The 20,752-nt window shown below is 32.5% G+C and overlaps 1 protein-coding gene across 2 annotated transcripts; it reads right to left on the bottom strand.

Annotated features, from left to right (window-relative positions):
* Positions 1 to 12: 12 nt before the first annotated feature.
* aco1 (aconitase 1, soluble) lies at positions 13 to 20,438 on the bottom strand. Of its 2 annotated transcripts, none has more exons than XM_052600944.1 (21): positions 20,304 to 20,438; positions 14,997 to 15,130; positions 14,697 to 14,865; positions 14,477 to 14,614; positions 13,454 to 13,523; positions 13,172 to 13,355; positions 11,861 to 12,000; positions 11,543 to 11,714; positions 10,630 to 10,730; positions 10,388 to 10,504; positions 9,324 to 9,483; positions 8,537 to 8,672; positions 7,408 to 7,492; positions 7,163 to 7,319; positions 6,930 to 7,054; positions 6,709 to 6,813; positions 4,869 to 5,011; positions 4,588 to 4,735; positions 3,752 to 3,874; positions 2,936 to 3,121; positions 13 to 1,396 (listed from the first exon to the last, which is right to left on the bottom strand). In XM_052600944.1, the coding sequence occupies exons 2-21, from the start codon at positions 15,091 to 15,093 to the stop codon at positions 1,280 to 1,282; spliced, it is 2,673 nt and encodes an 890-aa protein (XP_052456904.1). In that variant the 5' UTR covers positions 15,094 to 15,130; positions 20,304 to 20,438; the 3' UTR covers positions 13 to 1,279. The 2 variants fall into 2 exon arrangements, with proteins under 2 accessions (XP_052456904.1, XP_052456905.1); XM_052600945.1 differs by lacking the exon at positions 20,304 to 20,438 and adding an exon at positions 16,710 to 16,907.
* Positions 20,439 to 20,752: the final 314 nt, after the last annotated feature.

Here is a 20,752-nt window from a genome sequence, read left to right as displayed (position 1 = left end):
ATGAAAAGAACATTTTCCAATAAACATTTATTTTTGTTTCCACAAAACTATAGACGTGAGCGTTTTTCTTAAAATAAAGCTCAGTCGCACTGCTGAAGTATAAGAGTGAGGCAAAAATCACTAAAGTTTCCTGAAGATTGCTGATTTTAGGGTTTCACAAAGAATATGATTAAAGTAAAAGAGAGAAGAAAAAAACAGTAATGCATTTCAGTTAAGCTCCACATTATAAAACAATTGCCTGACTACTTTAAGATTACTTAACTCATTTATCACATTGATTTAAATAGTATAATCTTGCACTATATCATAATTAACATGGAATGCATTAAACATTACATCAATGTTTCTCAAACTGAGGTTTGTGAAGGAACTGCAGGGGCTTCGGGAGTTTAATGCCAGAAAACCGTGAACATGCAAATGTGTTACATAATTATAAATTTATTGCGTTTAAATCTAAGGGGTACATCACGTTAATACATTGGGAGAAAGAGGTTTTGCTGACAAAAAAAAAATCCCTGTATTACATGGAAATAAGAAATAGTGTGAATTTGTGCATTTTAATGTGTTTGAAAGACAGAAGCCTTGAAAATGCAATTTAATCTAATAACAAGTGCTTCCTTTGTTTTAATTTGATTACATAATCCAGATGACGTAATCAGTTACAACCCAGCTCTGAGTACAGATGCATAAGAAATAAAGACTGGAATGAAACGTGCACGGGCTTTTTCAAGAGATTAGACACACAATATGAGAAAACATAGGCACTTTCATATTTTGATTTGATATCAGACAGCTGTTAAAGGGATTTATCTGATGCAACTTCAGTATTTCAGTCTAAAGTTAATGCATTACCATTACATGACTCTTCTGAAAGAAAATTAATGGGCAATGAAAAAGGAATCATTAGTACATCTTAAAAAAAAATTAAAATAAATCACATGCATGATGCATGATGTTTATACTATAATAACTAACAAAAAAACAAAAAAACAGCAGTGCACATTTTCATGAGCGGATAACTTGTTAAGTACTACGTTCAACATTTAGTGTAAGTACAGTAATTAATAAGATGAATAACAGAGACGTGTAATGCTTTCGTGTAAACCTCACAGTTTCATCCACAGCTTCAGAATCAAGTACAGCACATAGAATATCGCAGCACGTAACGTTATGCATCATATTTCAAACATAACTGTAACTAAACAACACATTAGTTGGTTCGTAAAAGAGAAAACCAAAACAAGCATCCAGATGGTGGATGATGTGCGCACCGACTGGGTCAGTTTTGGGACATCTTGCGGATCATGTAGTTGAGGATGCCGCCGTGATGGAAGTAAGTGAGCTCCACATCTGTGTCGAACCTCATCTTAACCTGAAACACTTTCCCTGTGTCCAGCTGCAGAGAGGAATGAAAACAAAACACCACACGCTTCATCAAATGGAGCACGCAGAAGAAGTAGTATTTAAGGCAGTGTTATGACATTATCATTTATATAGGAAACTGAAACTTGTCATGCATTTAATTAAATAGATTTGTAATTACATAAGTTATATTACCTTTAAATGTAATGTAAATAAAAAATATTTAAGTCAGTGTTATTTTAGGATTATTTGTATAGTATTTTATTCATATTTTGAATAAGCTTTTTTATGCATTGATTTTGTTTTGTTTTTTATGTGCTTTTGTCATTTTTATTATTTATATAATGTACCTATTGATTTAATTTAAATTCTAGTTTTAGTAATTTAGTTCCTTTAACTTTATTATTTTAGTTGCTAAAACAACATTCTCTAATTTTCATTTGTCTTTAAACTGAAAATTTAATCTAATATTTCGATTTTATTTCAGATTTAAATAAATAAATACCACTATTTTTAGATAGTTTTTTTTAAGAAAGATTATTTAATTTAAGAAAGTAAGTGGGTTTTAAAAAGTTAAGTAAAATAAAAATAAAATAAAATTTATGTGTGAGACAAAAACTACAAAATGTTTTTTATTTATTTAATTTTTATAAATGTACATAAGTTGCTAATGCACCATTTCTAAATTTCTCCTTTCAAGTTTAAGCAGAAGTTTTCATCTAATATTTATATTTGATTTCATAGTTGTTTATTTATTTTTTTACATTTTTTAATTTTAGTTAAAAATAAAAACAATTTAAGAAATTGGGACTTTATCAGGCCTGGGTCTCAGGGAAAAGCAAAGTAAAATACATAAATAAAAAAAATCAATTCAATTAATAAAATAAAATAAAATAAAATACCACACGTCCCATTGATTGCACTGAAGACAACATCTACTTTTATACATTACATGTTCTATATTCTATTTTTTATTATGTGCCTATGTCCATAATTCACTGTTGGTTCTGAAAAAAACATTTACTAGATTATATCATAATATGCATGTGAGAGACAAAGATGCTTGAACCTTGCTGCTACAAAATGAAGCAATAATCCCTGTGAAGCCATGGTTTACAGTGAATTTATATAAATAAAAATATAAATTCACTGTAAACCACGGCTTTACGGGGCTTACTGCTTTTATAAAACATTTATTCCATACACGTAGCAAGGTTTCACAAAATAAAACTGAGCAAATAAAGTGTAATGATATGAATAAAAACAGTATTCTTCCACCAAACAATGTAGTTCCTCAGAAACAGCTGTGGTTCCAATAAAGTGGTTGCCGAGCAACAGACAAACGTAAACAAAGGTGTGTGTTTGTTGAGTCATTTAAAACAGCTCTGAACGCAGCTCAGCCAATCAGAATCAAGGACCGGAACTCTCGGTTTTATAATTAGAATTTTTAAACGGAATCAGAAAGAGAACCGATTCCTTATTATTTCCTTCCATAACTATGTGGCTTTTAAACTGTTTCTTTTTTTGTTGAACGGCTGATTTAAGGCTCGGTTTGAGGTGAAATCGTGTGTACCTTGATGTCGACAGTCATTCTAGGCGTGATCTGTGGAGGAATGACCACAGTGTATCTCTCGCGGCCGCTGAGCCCAAGGCTTTCAGCACTGTCACCGGGCAGATACTCCAGAGGGATGATGCCCATCCCAACCAGATTACTGCGATGGATGCGCTCGTAACTCTCCGCTAGAACTGCTTTGATGCCCTGAGACAGAGAACAATAATCAGCAGTGCTGACAGGATTGCAATCTTTTTCTCTATCAGATACAGAAACTGTGGCTGTTTGCTAACTGTGAAAGTGTAAAGAAGAGCTGAACTTGTAAAGAAAGTACTTGTTATGCAAATCATACATTTTTTAAAAGAGTGAACTTAATGTAGTGCTTTCGGACACTCAAGTGTATGGTTAAGTGCAATTAAGTGAAAATATGTTATAGTTTAAATTTGTATTAAAAGTAATTAGCTGAACTTCAAAGGGTTTTTCACCCAATTAAACACAACAAAGATTATTGAAACCGTGATTAAGTGTACTTTACAGTAAAATGTAATTTGACGAGTTCAGAAATACAAGAAAGTGAATACAAGAACAGTCTCTCTTTAAGTCACTTAAGTAGCCTTTTATTACACTAGTTACATTATCTACAATACGCAAGTACAGTATTTTAAAAATATTGAAGTACACTACATGCACATTTTATACACTTAAGAACACTTGATTGCCACGAATTAAATGTGATATGTACTGGAAGTTTTTGTCTCCCATACATGTGGCTAAGTTATGCATGACTGTCTCAATATATGATTTTGTAGGAACATTAGATGATGTATAAAGTCTCACCAGCAGGAAGGGCCCTTTAGCCGCCCAATCTCTAGAGCTTCCCGATCCATACTCTTTACCCGCCAGAATCAAGAGAGGATGACCAGCCTGCTGATATTTCTCTGCCGCGTCAAACACATCCATCTGACCCAAAAAAAACACTAAATTTAAATAATTTAAATAAATAAAAAAAGTAAAAATTGCAATGGATACACAGACATGCACACTAGGGTTGCCAACTTCAGAAAAGGAAAACAGAAAACAATCGTGGCTCATTGTAGGAAAATAAAGCTCCAAATAAGGGACACTTAAAATATTTTTACTGTCATTTCAGTATCTGCAGTTAAGTGTGTGTAAAAGGTGTTAAAAAGGTTAAAAACCTATTTAAGTACATTTTAATTCTAAAAAGTATTTTAATGTCATACAATCTGAAAGCAGAACAACTGAATGTCTATGAAACGTCAGTCAATGAATCGTTTTTTAAACTGCTTAAAATTCTGAACTTAAATCTTGTTGCAACCATGTACTGTATGAATGAATGGACATGCATTATTCAATTAAAGACAGCTTGGAGAACTAGTATTAGCTGCTTTTGATTCTTTATTGGTCATTTTGTGTTTTAAAAATGAGGTCCAAGGTTAAGAATGTGTAATACAAGGTTATTTAAACGTGAAATGTTTTTTACTATTTAACAACTTGTCTTTTTTGATCACATCTTCTCTGGACAGTTGGCAAACCCTAATACATGCATATATATATATATATATATATAATACACGTTTTGCCTAATATTCTATTATTAATAAAGAAATAGTATTATGCTTTCCGACTATAGTAATAATAAATGAGTTTCACACCGTCTCCCCTGTAGGAAGGTAGATGGTACTTGGTGCTTGCTTGTTTATAAACTTGTTAAAAAGGCGGATGTTGGCAAATGTGCCTCGAGCCATGACTGCATCATTCCCTCGACGAGAACCATATGAATTAAACTCCCTCGCGGTGAGTCTAGGAATAGAAACAATATCATGTTACACATCGTAAGGCACATCTCATTATAAAGACCATATAGAGCTGATTTGCACAGACATCACACAAAGATGAGGTGAGTAACAGCTTGAATTGAAAGTGAAAGTCTCACCCGCGGTTGGTCAGGTATCGTGCCGCAGGACTGTTACGAGCAATGTTTCCTGCAGGCGAGATGTGGTCCGTGGTCACAGAATCTCCCAAATTGAGCAGCACATACGCATCTGTTATGGAGGCTGGTGTCTGCAGCTCCTGGGTCTAAAAATGCAACAGCAAAGGATTTTATGTTTACAGTTTTTGCCAAACCTTGTGAAAGAAAACAGTATTGAATGTGCACATGAAGTGTACTAAATCTTAAAAGTGTATTAAAAAACAAAAACAAATAAAACACTGCACTTGCTTATAATATAATATTGATGAAATAAAAGGTCACTTAAGTGACTTGAAAAGAAATACTTTCATAACCGTTTCTTTACACACTTAAGTAAACTTTTAATATCCAATTTAATTTTACTGTTGAGACACTTAATCACTATTTTTTAATAATCTTTGATGTGTTTTTAAAGTAGTATAATTATTTTGATGTGATAATAAAATAACGCACATGCAAAGTACTTGATTATAACTTTATAGTGTGTTTTTTAATATTAAATTTAAATATTTTAAATGTACTAAACCGCAACTACAGTTCAAATGTTTAATTACAAAACATGTAATTAAACATAATTAAAATACATGACATACACGTTTCAATAGAAATTACATTAAGTACGTTTTAGTTTACCATAAATGCTTGTCAGTACATTCAGCAGCACTTTAATTATATTTCAAAGACAGAATTCAAATCTTAAAAGTATATTTTTTTAAAATCTGTACTTGCTTATAATATAGTATTAATGACATAAAAGGCCACTTAAGTGACTTAAACAGTGACACTTTCATGACACTTAAGTACACTTTGAACACAAGTGAGTTTTGTAATATCAAATTTAATTTTACTGTAAAGTACACTTAATCATTGTTTTAATAATCTTTGTTGTGTTTTAAAGTATAATTATTTTTACTAACGTAATAATGCACATGCAAAGTACTTGATTATAACTTTATAGTGTGTTGTATAATATTACATTTATATATCTTGAATGTACTCAATACACGTTTCAATAGAAATTACATTAAAGTACATTATAGTTTACCATAAATGCTTGTCAGTACATTCGGCAGTACTTTAATCATATTTCAAAGACAATAGAAGAAATTATGAAATTACAACAAAGGATATACTAACGTCGTACTTTAAAAAGCACTTTAAAGTTCAGCTCATTGCATATAAATTTTACCTATAATACACTTCAATTTAATTGCATTTAAGCGTTTTAAAACATTACATTCGTTTCACACTTAAATATATTCTTTTAAAGTGTACTATTTCAAACGTAAGTTCTCTTTTTAAAATATGCTAAAATCTATTAATTGTGACCCAGGGCCACAAAACCAGTGACAAGGGTAAAATTTTTTTGGAATTGAGATAAATATCATCCAAAAGCTGAATAAATAAGCTTTCCATTGACGTTATGGTTTGTTATGATCGGACAATATTTGAAAATCTGGAATCTGAGGGTGCCAAAAAAATCAAAATATTAAAAAAATGCCTTTAAAGTTGTCCAGATGAAGTTCTTGGCAATGCATATTACTAATAAAAAATTAAGATTAAATATATTTACGGTAGGAAATTTACTAAATATCTTCATGGAACATGATCTTTGCTTAATATCCTAATGATTTTTGGCATAAAAGAAAAATCTATCATTTTGACCCATACAATGTATTTTTGGCTATTGCTACAAATATACCCCAGCGACTTATGACTGGTTCTGTGCTCCAGGGACACTTTTTTTTTTTTTTATGAAGCTATAGTTATAATAATGGGAAAAAAAAGCAATGGTATACATTACCAGTCCATCAAAGAAAGGAGGGGATTTAATGTAAGTAGAATTAAGATCCCAGGTATACAGCTTGTCAGAAGGAGCTTTCAGTAAGTTCCAGCGTTCATTCACTTTCTGAATATAAAAACATTTAAATATTAAGAGCCCAATGTGTTCACTGCAGAATGATGCGCTTGGGTATCTGAACATTGTTTTGATTTATAATAGAGGAGTTATTAGGTCAGCAGTACCTCAACTTTCTCATAGACCTCCTTAAACATGGCAGGAATGACAAACTGTCTCTCCACCGCCTGGATCTCCTCCCGCGTGGGCCAGATGTCCCTCAGGAAAACCTCTTTTCCCTGAGAGTTCATGGCTGCATGAAAACAGGCCAAGAAACATGGGCAGTGTTCATGTTTTTAAAAGAACAACTACCTTCGGCATGTAAAAGAGTGAGATTTAATGCCTGGTAAACACTACTCACCCAAAGGCTCTTTTTCAAAATCTATTCTCACTGTGCCTGCTATAGCATAGGCGATGACCAGAGGAGGAGAGGCCAGGTAATTGGCCCGTGTGTTGGGATGGACGCGACCCTCGAAGTTCCTGTTTCCAGACAGGACACCCGCAGCAACCAAATCACCCTGAGACAGAAATAAATCATGAAAACTGTTCTGAATTTCAAAATATGATCCAAAAACATCTTAAAACAGAGAGTAAAAGCTTGTTTACTTTAGTAATCGCCTCTACAACCGGCTCTGGAAGGGGTCCACTGTTTCCAATGCAGGTCATGCAGCCGTAACCAACAACCTCGAAACTGAAGATGCACAAGTGTTGTTACTGTTAACTAAAACTATTTTAAAAAAATTATTTTGAATTTGTTACTTTAAATAAAGTTGAAATAAAATAAAAACATGGAATGGAAAAGTAAAAAAAAAAAAGATGTCTTGGCTATTACTAAAACATATACTGTATATATGACAAAAAAGAACTGATGAAAACAGTAAAAACTATGCTTATATAATAAAAAATAAATAAAAGAAACTAAACCTTATAAACTAACAGAAAAAAATAAGTTCAAGCTGAATGACCTAAAAATTAGATAAATATAAATTTTAATAAAATAAAATAAAAATATAGGATTGAAGATTAAACAACTAAACTAATGTTGTCTTGGCAACAAACTTAAGTAAAATAACATTAAAATTACTAAAATTAACTATTTTACTAAAAACTAACTGCAATAAAATAAGTTCAAGCTGAAGTACAAAAATTACCAGGTAGAGCTAAAAATGTAATAAAATTACATATTAAAAATAAAATAAAAATGTAAGATGGAAAACAATATAAATATATATATATATATATATATATATATATATATATATATAAACCTAATATAAACAGTAAAAACTGTGCTTGAATAAACACCAACAAAAACCAAACTTAAGACACGAACATAAAATCTAACTGAAATAAAATAGTAAAAAAAAAAGCTAAAAGAAATAAATATTAAAGCTAAATATATACACATACACACTGTATGTATCTATGTATGTGTATATATATATATATATATATATATACATAAATGGCAAATTAAAAATTACTAAAACTTAAACTAAAATTAAAATGAAAACTCAACATATAAAAATAAACGCTAATTTACAATATTAATAAATACTATAATAGTATATAAATAATACTTTGAGACTATGTGTAAGAAAGACCGACCCAAATAACAGTCATAATGATTCAGTTGCGTGGCCTGTTTTATTTCTGTAGCTCCTTTAAAACCACATGAATTATATTTATATGAAGGAACGCTGAAATATTTCACTGACAGTGAGGCGCTGCTCACCCTAACTGTGAGAGGAAGTCCATGACCCCGCTCTCTTTGAGGTAGTATGTGACCACTCCACTGCCTGGAGACAGACTGGTCTTAATGTACGGCTTGACACTGAGACCAGCCTTTACTGCCTTCTGCGCCAACAGACCTGACACAAACACAGAGACAGCATTACCACAGGAAAACATTAAATACATCTACAACCGGGAAGTGACAATCACATTTTGAGCTTGTTGGCGTATTTATAATGGGCCTCAAAAATGGGAAACAGGTCGGTTTTGAAAAACGAATGCCAAATATAATATCATATATTTAGGATTACAAAACAAAGAGGCTTTTGTTACACCAGTGTTTTGGCACAAATGCATGTGCAAGTTGGTAAAACATTAAATGAGGGTTTACCTGAAACAAGAAAAATCATGCTTTGGTAAGATTCAATCATGACATAATTATTAAAAGAAAAATAATTATAAGAATAAATGACAATTATTTTATACAAAGTCATAAGTAGAAACTTTGACAAAAAAAGTCTCATAATTTTGTAATAAATATGTAATGTAATGATTATGACTGCCACAATTTAGAATATTTGTCAGAATTTCAATTTTGGGGGGAACCATCCCTTTAAAATGTACAGCTAAAATGAAAATGATATCATTAAGAACGATATGGAGAAAGAGTCATATGGACTACTTCGATGGTGTTTTTGGAGCCCCATTTCCATACACTTTTGAAATTTGGAAAAGAACCATCTATTAACCATTAAATTGGGATGGCATCCCTGTGGACAGACATGTACCTGCTCCCAGCATGACGGAGGGGTTACTGGTGTTGGTGCAGCTGGTGATGGCTGCGATGACCACGGATCCGTGAGACAGGGAATACTCCGCTCCGTTAAACTGGAAAGGCACTTGAACATCATGACGCTCAGGAGCCACCTGGAATCCTTTGAAGCCTTGCTGTACACAACACACACAGACAGGGATGGGGATGAAAAATATGCATTGATGAAATCAAAATTTGTTCATTTTAAGACATTACGGTCATGTCCACAGCTCACGCATATTTGCTTTTAGGCCATCTTTAATTTAGTGTACTCCTAAAGTTAACAATATTAACTTGACCAAACTATACACACACTTGATATATTTCAAAAGGAAATGAGCTTCCAGTGACAAAATAATACAAGAAAAATAATCATGCTTTGGTAACTATTACATAAAACAAATATTCTTAAATATTTTACAAAAACTTTTTTTTTTACTTTATATGATACAATTAGGACGCATGTAAATTGTATTGTAATAATGTGAAGTTTTACGTCAGTTTTTGTAATAATTTTGACAGTCAAAAGGATTTCAATTTTCAAGTCTCATGACTTTTTATATATTATTGTTATGATGACTTTCATTGTTATACTGTTAAAATATCGACTTTTGTGTCATAATTGTGACTTTGTCAATAGTTTCTTTTGTTTAGATTTTGTTATGTAAATATTTATTGCATAATTTTGACTCTCGCAAAGACTTATGTCATAAAGACATATGTCATAATAAATTTAGCCAGTTATGACTTTTTGTGTCTTAATCCTTTACTTGGTCATAATTATGACTATTTCATAATTTACTTATAATGACTATCAAAATTTTGACATTATCATAATTGTTGACTGCCATAATTTCTCCATGTTTTTGTGTCAGTTTCAATTTATGTCAGAATCTATTCTATAATAATTATGACTTAAGTTAAGTTTTACCAAAGTTAGATTTTCTTTTTCATGAGGAAAAATACTGCTGCATTATCTCTAGATTGAGATTGAGTTTGTGTCCTGAGTGTTTTCCCAGGCGTTTCTGTGGCATGTACCTTGGCCCCTAAACACGTTTTAAAGTCCTGCTTCATCTCCGACACAGCCACTTTGTCATGTGGCCGCTTGGGACCACTGCAGCAGGGGACGACCGCACTGAGGTCCAACTCAACAACCTGCGTGAGGAAGAAAGAGAGAAAGATGAACAGCGATTATTAAAGAGGTTCAGACAGCAGCGACTGGCGCTGATTTATCAGTCAACAGCAGATCTGAGAGAATGTGTTGAATTTAGGTTTGGTACCTGAGTGAATTGTGGATCCTCAGTTGTGTTGCTGTAGTCTCTGAACATGCCCACCGCTCTCAGATACTTTTCTATGTAATTCAGCTTCTCTGTGTCCCTCCCTTAAAAACACAAAGGAATAAAACGTACTGTATAAACAGTGAGAGTTGCCAACTTACTTATAGAAAGTAAAGAAACTCAACCTTTCTGGAGCACAGCAGAATGTAGTTCCTCTTGTAAAAAACGAAGGGTGCTTAAGTGTATTTCTCTTAACTTGTAGTGCTCTTAAGATGTTTACAGTATTTCTTTTTTTAAATCCATATTGCAGATAATTTGATATCAATGAAATAAAAGGCCACTTAAGTGGCTTAAAGACAGACATTTTCATGACTGTTTTTAATGCACTTAAGTACATTTTTTAAAAGTGTTACTTTAAAGTACCTGATTTTTGTTGTGCTATAAAAGTACACTCATTTTGATGTGCTGACTAACATACTTAAGCAAATAAAATACTTGATTATAATTTTAACTAGAGTTATTCAAATGTACTTAATGTTCAATGTATATCTTTTAAATGTATACATTTACATTAAAGTATATTTTAGTTTACCATGAATGCTCGTCAGCACATATTTCAAAGACAACTTAAGTAATTCTGAAATTAAAATAAATATGCACCTAAGTGGGTCAAAAAGCATTCTAAAGTTCAACTAATTGCATAGATTATTAATTAAAAATTTTATACATATTAAATCACAGTTAACATGCAAACTAAAATTCTGGAAACATTACATTCAGTTTGCACTTAAGTATATTCTTTTAAAATTATATTATTTCAACAATAAGTGCTGTTTTCATAGGTATGCTAAAGTGTACTTCTTTTTTTAACTAGGTTTAGAAGCTTTTAAAACTGATCAGGGAGAGGTTAACCTACCCGTCTGATTCAGATAATGAATGCTGATCTGGTCTACAGGGAAGAAGGCAGCGGTGGCTCCATACTCAGGGCACATATTAGCGATAGTAGCACGGTCAGCGATAGACAGCTGAGCAACACCAGGGCCGAAAAACTCCACAAACTTTCCAACCACACCAACTTGCCGCAAATGCTGTGCAGATAAAGCAGTAAAACAAAGCAACTTGGTTTTTAAACATCCACTAAACCCTGAAGCTTATTTTGAGTAGAAATATTTGTATTGTTTCTTAAAAGTTAAATATTTCACCCTAAAATTCAGATATGGCAAGAGTTGCATACCTTGGTGACAGTAAGCACTATGTCAGTGGAGGTGATAAATTTGGTGGGTGTCCCTTGTAGTTTGTAACCAATGACCTCTGGCAGCACCATGCTGATCGGCTGACCCAACATGACCGCCTCTGCCTCGATACCTCCAACACCTGCTCCAAAGGATCGCAGCTTAAATCTCAGCTCAACACTTAGCATTTACCCTTTTTCTTTATTTATAAGCCCAACAATGATACACAATTTAACTTTCATTTTTCCCAAAATAACTAAAAAGTAACAAAAAGGTCTAAATAATGAGATACAAAGTCATAGTGACAAAATAAGTCAAAATTATGACATAAAAGTTTGACATTGTAATAATAACAGCTTATGTATTATGGCTTTTACATACAATGTTAAAATTATTAGATACTATATAATTTACAATTTACAACTTAAGTTTACAACTTAAAATTATGACATTGTCATTACTATGACTAAGATAAAATGTTTTAATTATGAAATAAAAAGTTTAAATTGATGCATGTGACATGCATATGTCCTACACATAAAATGCAAACACTTTGAAATCCAAATTATGAGATTTATTGACTTTCATGTCAGAATTATGACTTCTCATAATTTAATTTTGTGGCATAGTTATGACTTATGTCTCATAATTTGGACATTTGACGTATGTTGAAATACGCAAGTCATAATTCCAACTTTACTGACTTTCATGTCAGAATTATGATGTAGTTAGAATTATGACTTGTGTATTTCGACTTATACATTAAATGTCAAAATTGTGAGATACTAAGTCATAACTATGCCATAAATAGAAATTATGAGATAAATCATAATTATGACATGAACTGCCATAAATATGACATGGCATAATTATACATTATGATAATTAGGCATTATGATTTACAGATAACATGTCATAATTATGAAATATCAAGTCATAATTATGAGACAAGTCATGGTTATGATAATTTCGACTTTTTATCTCATAATTATGACTGAGCATCTCAAAGATTTGGGAATTTTATACACCGTATAAGTCATAATACTAAAGTCATAATTATGAATACATTATGATAATTTCAACTTTTTATTTCATAATTATGACTGAGCATCTCAAAGATTTGGGAATTTTATACACAGTATGTCATAATACTAAAGTCATAATTATGAATACATTATGACGGTTTTGACTTTTTATCTCATAGTTATGACTTGAAGCTCATTCACACCTAGAATGATAAATGTAAAAGTAATTATATATATATTATTTCAAACAATGAAACTTGTGGTGATTCTCAATGAGTTTTTCCTCACCCCAGCCCAGCACTCCCAGCCCATCAATCATGGTAGTGTGGGAGTCCGTTCCCACCAGACTGTCCGGATAGTAGTAACCATCGCGCTCAAACACCACCCTGGCCAGGTATTCCAGATTGACCTGATGGACTATTCCTGAGCCCGGAGGAATGATCCGCATGTTCCGGAATGCTTTAGAACCCCACTGTGGACCAGCACAATTAGTTCTAAAGCCATCTCCATGATCATATCTTGTAGTCTCAAACAATATAAAATTAGTCAAATACAGAAGGGGAAAATTACCTTTAAAAACTCAAATCGTTCTCGGTTCCTTTCAAATTCAAGGTCTTGGTTTTTCTGAAGGCTGTCAGACCTTGAAGAATGGAAAAGGTAATAAACTTTGGACTGGAGGTTAAAGGAAAGCAAACCCCAAGACAAGCGCTTCAAGTGACATTTTAGAGGTAGTTTTCATTTTTAGTTGTGACAATAACATTTTGGGAGCTCTTAAGGACAGAGCCCCCAAATAATTTAAACAGCTACACTTATGAAAAAGAAGGGTGCTTAATTAGTACTGTACAAGTACTGAATGAGCACTTGTAGTGTACTTCAAATCTTAATAGTGCATTAAAAAAAAAACTTGCAGATGATATAATATAAATGACGTCAAATTAAAAGTTTAACTTTAAAATATATTTTGTTTTATAATATATCAAATAATTTTTAAAGAAGTACACTTATTTTGATGTGTTGTTGACTAACATGCTAAAGCACATTTAAAGAACTCCTTTATAATTTTAACTGTAGATTGTTATTCAATATTAAATGTAAAGCCAATATATTTGAAAATGTACATAATTTTAAAATACATTACATACAAGTTTCAACTGGAATGACATTAAAGTATATTTTAGTAATTCTTGTCAGTATATTCGGCAGTATAGTTTAACCATATTTCAAAGGCAAAATAAATAATTATAAAATTAAATTTAAAAATGTGGTTAAGTCCTACTTAAGTATGTCAAAAAGCACTTAAAATTCAGCGAACTGCATTTAATGCATTTGGTTTGAACATATACTTATAAATTACCAAAAAAACTAAAATTTCACAGTGGTGTCATTTTCTCATGCCGGTTGTCTACGATTGATCTGTGTTCTTGATTTAGACTTAAGAGATAGAAAAATAAGTTGTAGAAGGCAAGTACTCTTGAAATGTAATCAGTAACACAACTTGAACATATTTCAAACATTTAAGCATGAGAACTCAGCACATGAAAAAAACATCAAACAGAGTCTATTTTACATTTCCGTCAAGTGGCAAAGACCTACTTCCTGTTGAAGTCAACCTGAATGGAATGATCTATGACGAGGTCTGCCGGACAGACTGGATTAATCTTCTCCGGGTCGCCCTGTAATTTTTTCACTGCATCACGCATGGCTGCAAAGTCGACCACTGCAGGAACACCACTGTTTACAGCGAACAAACAATGAGACGTATGTAACCTAAAGATGAAAAGCAGCAGGTTATGGAGACCCAGTTAAAACCTACGTGAAGTCTTGCAAGATGACGCGAGCCGGTCTGAAAGGCACCTCCACGGTCTGACTCTGCGTCACCTTCCAGTTGAGGACTTTCTCCACATCCTCTTTCTTCACCAGGAACCCATCACAGTTCCTCACTGCAGACTCCAGCAGCACACGGATGGAGAAGGGAAGCTGGTCTTCAAAGAAAGGCATAGAGAAAGACACAGTCATGTCTCTACTCAGGTCATTTTCCATACAATAACACTGCCAGCAGCACAGTTGCTGTAACTTTCATTCAACAATTCACAGACACAAAGTACTATCTTACCATATCTGGGGTCCTTAAGCTTTTTAAGGTTGAAGAACTTGTGGTCAGGCTTCTGGGGGTCCAGAGGCTCAATGATGTGTGCATAAGGGTTCGTCATAACTAAAGACACGCTTCTTCACTGCACACTCTTGAACCTTAAATTGAAAAGAAGAGAAAAATCCTAAGTAACTATTTTTGGAGATGATAAAATCAATGGTAATACCATGTTGAGACATTTACATGAGATCACAAATGATTAAGTTATGATGTCAGAAAAGTATGGTATTATGCAAACATTATCTTGTGTTTTATTTGTATTAAATGTGCACTTGAAGTATACTTTATCTTAAATTTACATTCATTAAATAATAAAAAAAAACAGTTAAATGTAGGCCTATTTTCTTAACACACTTAAGTACACTTTTAAAAAGTGCACTTTGTTATAGTGTATAATTAAAAGCTTTACTTTAAAAGTACATTTTGAATCATTATTTTAATAATCTTTTGTTGTGCTTTAAAAAAACAAGTGATTGATTGACTTAAGTACTTGATTATAATTTTAATTGTAGTGTGTTATTCAATATTGCATTAAGTTAAACTTGCAACTTCACCATAACAAAAGTCTAATTACAAAGATATTTAGATACAGTATATAGTTTTGTAATTAACAATAATTTGGTCCCAAATTAAAATAGTTTCCTTTAACTACTATGTTCTTAAGTAAAAAATAAATGTAATTGTTAGGTACAATGTACTTAAAGTGTTCATGCTGAATTACAAAAACTTTTGCTTCTACTGAGGAGAGATACGAGCAAGGTTAGGGATAGATTAGGTTTAAGCATGGGTTAATGTGTAGGGGTAGGATAATTACAGATGTAATTACAAGAAGGTATTTTTAAACATAAGTACAATGTTAAAACGTATGCACACAGTAGTTGCACAATATCAGATGATTAATTTAAATGTAAGTAGTAAGACACTTAACATAAATGGGTCCAGTAGTTTTAACTATAGTGTGTTATTCAATTACATTCATTACATTTACAAGTTAATACATTTTATATGTACTTAATAGCAACTCCACCATTATAAATGTGTAATACAAATATATTTAAATACATGACATGCAAGTTTCAACAGAAATTACATTTAAGTATTTTAAGTGCTTTAATGCTTTTCAGTGTATACAGCAGTACAATTTAACCATATAAGACAACAGAATTATGATAGACGTACTTAAGTCCTACTTAAGTGGGTCAAAAAAGAACTCTAAAATTCAGCTAATTAAACTGAATATTAATTTAATCTAACAAAAACATTCATTTGATTGAGATTAACATTTAAATAAGCGTCAGAAAACATTACTTTCAGTTCACACTTAAGTTTATTCTTTAAAAGTGTTGTTTTTCCATAATAAGTAAATACGTTTTTGGTAACACTTTGGAATAGGTAACACTTGTTAACTATTAACTATGACATTTCTCTCAATAAATTCTTAAATTGCTGCTTATTAAAAGTTAGTAAGTAAAATTAGGGATGTAGAATAAAGTCAAGTAGAATAAGGCATTAATATGTTCTTTATTAGCACTAATACATGGTTTATAATCTAGTAATATGCATGCCAATAAGCACCTAATAGGTGTTACCTATTCTAAAGTGTTACCAAGTTTTTTTTAGCAAGTTCAAACAGTATCTGCAGTACACTATCTTAAAATATAAAAATTATAACTACACCTTTGATCCTGTTCTCAACGGCAGGACAATTTCCCCACATAAAATTCAGAATATCTCCAAAAATGTCAAAATCTCTTATCCTGGCCCTCCGCTTCTGCAAATGAGAGCTCGGACACTTTCTCCGCCTCTATTCAACACCAAAGGCACGGGAACTTCCCAGAATTAAGAGGCTGGTACGTGACAGCCAGGACAACACCATCTGAAGCACCAGAGATCAAGGAGGCAAAGCTTTATCACTGGTTTAAACAGAAGCTGCATGTTGACTAATCTCCAGTTTACATCACAGCCTTGTTATCTGCTGGGTCTTACAGAGACCCGTTTAATGCAATGAGATAAACATGCCCCTCTCCAAAACCATCACAGATAATGAACTGTATGGTATTTGTCTTGGATTCAATGCAACAGTAAAAGAAACTCATACGAGTCGGGAGATTTGGAGATGTTTTGGACTGGCTGTGATGCATCAGGTGAGCGCTCAGACCACACGAGTCAGAAAGTAAAGCCAACTCTTACTACACAGCAGTGTCCTAATGTTTTCAAATCAATCCATTCATATCCAAGTCATGTCTGCTCATAGGTCATGATTATACTAGTAGGGCCCTATGAAATCCATTTAAACATGCCCCATTTAAACATGATAGAGCATTCTCTATCGCAGGCCCGAGATTGTGGAACAACCTTCCAAGACACATCAGAACTGCTCCTTCACTAGGTATCTTTAAATCTCTCTTAAAAACCCACCTGTTCTCCCTTGCCTTTTTGGATTGACAGGGATAGTTTTTAGTACGTTCATTAGTTTCAGGTAGTCGTGTGTAAAAACATAATATTTGTGATAAAGTGCTAGACATACTGTCTACTGGAATGTAAATTTTCACACTTGGTGTTTTTAATTATTATGTACCATCAAATGCTCAAGGGAAGCTATACACTCTTTTAACTTGGACTGGCATGTAACATGTTCTAGTGTTGTCAATTCTATCTGCTTTATTTTATCTCTATATGTCATGCATTTTATTTTGTACAGCACTTTGGTCAGTCGGGTGACTGTGTTAAGTGGTGCTTTATAAATAAATGAACTTGAACTTTTTTCCCAAATTCCGTTTTTTTTTTTTTCAAATTCCATTTTTCCATTTTAATTTTTCTGGATTCCATATTTTATCCGTTTAACTCATTTTTAATGGTTAAATCCATTAGCTGGTACTAATATATGATACGATTAATGCTCCTGAATGAGAAACAGTCCAAATATACTAACATTATTATTTTTTAAATAATAAGAAAACATGGCTAGCAATACCAAGGTCATGAGTTCACTTCCCAGGGAATGCACAAGCTGATCAAATGAAGACACTGAAGGCAATATAAATGACTTCGTATTGTGGCTTTCACTTCAAGCATCTGAATCTTTAGCCATTTTCAAACTATTTTTTTTGCCAGCACCTGACCAATTAATACTAGCACTTAACAATCCTATTTGCTTCTACTGTCCTCTTTTTTAAGACTCTTTGGATAAAAGCGTCTGCCAAATTATTAAATGTTAATGTATCAAATGCAGCGGTCAAGAGACAATTATTAGCCGATTAATAAACCCAGCTAATATATATTTATCTATGCTGAAATACAGATGATCATTTATTATTCTTTTAGCGATGCAATTTAATTTTCATTCAATGACTGATTGATCATCATTAACCATTTCTGATCTTGCAATAAATCAACATTACAGCAGAAGGCAGCAGTTTACAATCAAAGGACTTCATATAAACCTTAGGAGAAAAATGAGGGCAAGAGGGCCCCTAGGGGCCCCAGCGTGCTTCATCCCAGCAGGACTTCTCATGCGATCACATTAACAAGTTTAACTCCATTCTCCTGGGATAAGAGCAGGCAAAGGCCAAGCTGTGCAGCCAGTGTTTCCTGCTCTAACAGCAGCTGAATTGTGCAACACGTCAAACAGAAGACGAGAACCGACCGACCGAGCCGGGAGAACAACTATAACCAACCTGAGGAGGAAGACAGATTCACAGCTAATTATTGAGGGCTAGACGCCATCATTACGGTTTTTTAATCTTTTAGATGCCTCAAAGCCTTAAATATGATCATTCTTGTACGAGGGACAAGAATGATCATCCAAAAATTTTAAAGGGATGTTTATAGATTCTTGAATTAAGCCCTTTTTTATACTGTTAAAACTTAATATCATATAAATGCCTATATTATTCAAAAAGATATTTTCAAGTGTGTTTTATTTAGTTTTTTTTTTTTCCTCCAACTTATTTTTGTGCTATACTGATATAATAATTTATTTGCTCGTATATTCATTTGAATCCAAATTTGTTTTTTTATGGTAATAAAATGTATACATTTTAGATCCAAACAAATACAAAAACAGATTAATTAACTGTTATTTATATATATATATATATATATATATATATATATATATATATATATATATATATATATATATATATATTTGTTTATTCAGTACTGATTTTTTCTTTGTTTTAGTTTTTTAATCTAAATAAAATAAAAAATTAACACCTAAATAGATTTTATTTATTTGCTTTTTATTAAGTAAACATTTATTTACTTATTTATTTTGAAGTAATTTTATCTGTTTATTTGAATCTAAATCTCTCTCAATCTAATTCAAACAAACACTAAAAGTATTGAAAATTTATTTTTTATTTGTGTTTGAATCTAACTAAAAATAAAATTTATTGAAATACATAAAAATAAGAAACAAATAAGTGCACAAATAAACTATATAAAAAAATATCTTTTTAAATCTTTTTTTTCTCTCTCTCTCTAAATATTTTTCACAGACCCCACTTTGAAACACAGGTGACTTAAAGTTAGACTTTGGTCAAGGTCACATAAGAAATGTAATTGCTCTGCAGCAGATTATACATGTTTCAGTGGCTCAGAAACACCTTACAAACAAAACATATCTGACTGCAAAATCACCAGGAACCAGATTCAGTCAGCCCAGTGAATCACCATCTGATATCTCAAAGCATGAGACTCAGGGCCAAGCATTATAACCTGAAAGAAGGTTAATCTGAGACAATATCTGTGCATGTCCAGCCAGTCTCGTGACCCAGTGCCATCGTCTACACACACTGAGTTCATTGAGGCTGTGTGTGATAGACTCTGACTGTCAAATAACAAGGCTCTGTGTTTAGAGAATGATTTACTGAAGACAGTGCACGAGGTCACATAAAAGTAATGTGTAAAAGTCCATTTGTGCTAACTTTATACACTATTAGCGCGTGCACTATCAATTCATTCATTGCCAGTCAGCTGATAGCTGGTTAGCTCACGTGCACTCAACCAAACAAGAGCCGAGACTGCTGTTATTTCCACTCGATCTCGGACTAAAACACATTAAAGCTGCCTTAATGCTCGTGCTAATAACTTCAGCTGCATGCTTTTAATATGCAACAGCACAGACCTTCCCGATATTAGCCTGGTAGATAGAAAACTGAACAAAACCGATTAAGGTTAACTCTAACCAAAGCTAACAGCAGAGATGTAGATGCAGCGCGCAGTAATGTTGATGAAGCACGGTGTAACAGCTTGATCAATGCTTACCTCGCAGTGTGTAACGCTACTGTAGTGTTAGAGTCGATTTGAGGAGCACTGCTGTCACTAAATGTTCTTCCTCTTTGACGTTGACGTTTTTACCGTAATTCCTCTAAATGAGCGGCGTTTACACTTGCACGCGCGCGCACACACACACACACACAATGTAACTTTTTCAGACCTGTTGATTTCCAAAACATCTGTGGCAAGCTGTTTATTCCTTTAACAATAGCCTGTCTCTATTTTAGCATAACTATTAGCCCTATTTATGTAAGTAATATAAGTTAAAAAAAATATTTACATTTATTTCTAGTTAAACAAAATTATGAGGATAGTCTTCATAAAATACATCATTCTCATGTGACATCATTTTGTCTTTATTTTGCAAATGTTTTGATTTAATCTTATGATGTTATGAATTTTTATATTTTATTTGAGCTTAATATTCTCATATTGCT

The sequence above is a fragment of the Carassius gibelio genome, chromosome A7, assembly GCF_023724105.1.
Source record: "Carassius gibelio isolate Cgi1373 ecotype wild population from Czech Republic chromosome A7, carGib1.2-hapl.c, whole genome shotgun sequence".
NCBI lineage: Eukaryota > Metazoa > Chordata > Actinopteri > Cypriniformes > Cyprinidae > Carassius > Carassius gibelio.
The sequence above is the reverse complement of the archived record's forward strand: the minus strand, read 5'-3'. Positions and strand labels throughout refer to the sequence as shown.

Excerpts from the sequence above, each read along its gene's own strand:
- aco1 (XM_052600944.1), bottom strand. The coding sequence starts at position 15,093 with ATGACGAACCCTTATGCACACATCATTGAGCCTCTGGACCCCCAGAAG. Across the intron at positions 6,814-6,929 it reads AGGTCTATGAGAAAGTTGAG|AAAGTGAATGAACGCTGGAA; the intron begins GTACTGCTGACC and ends TTTTATATTCAG. Across the intron at positions 3,122-3,751 it reads CTAAAGGGCCCTTCCTGCTG|GGCATCAAAGCAGTTCTAGC; the intron begins GTGAGACTTTAT and ends TCTCTGTCTCAG.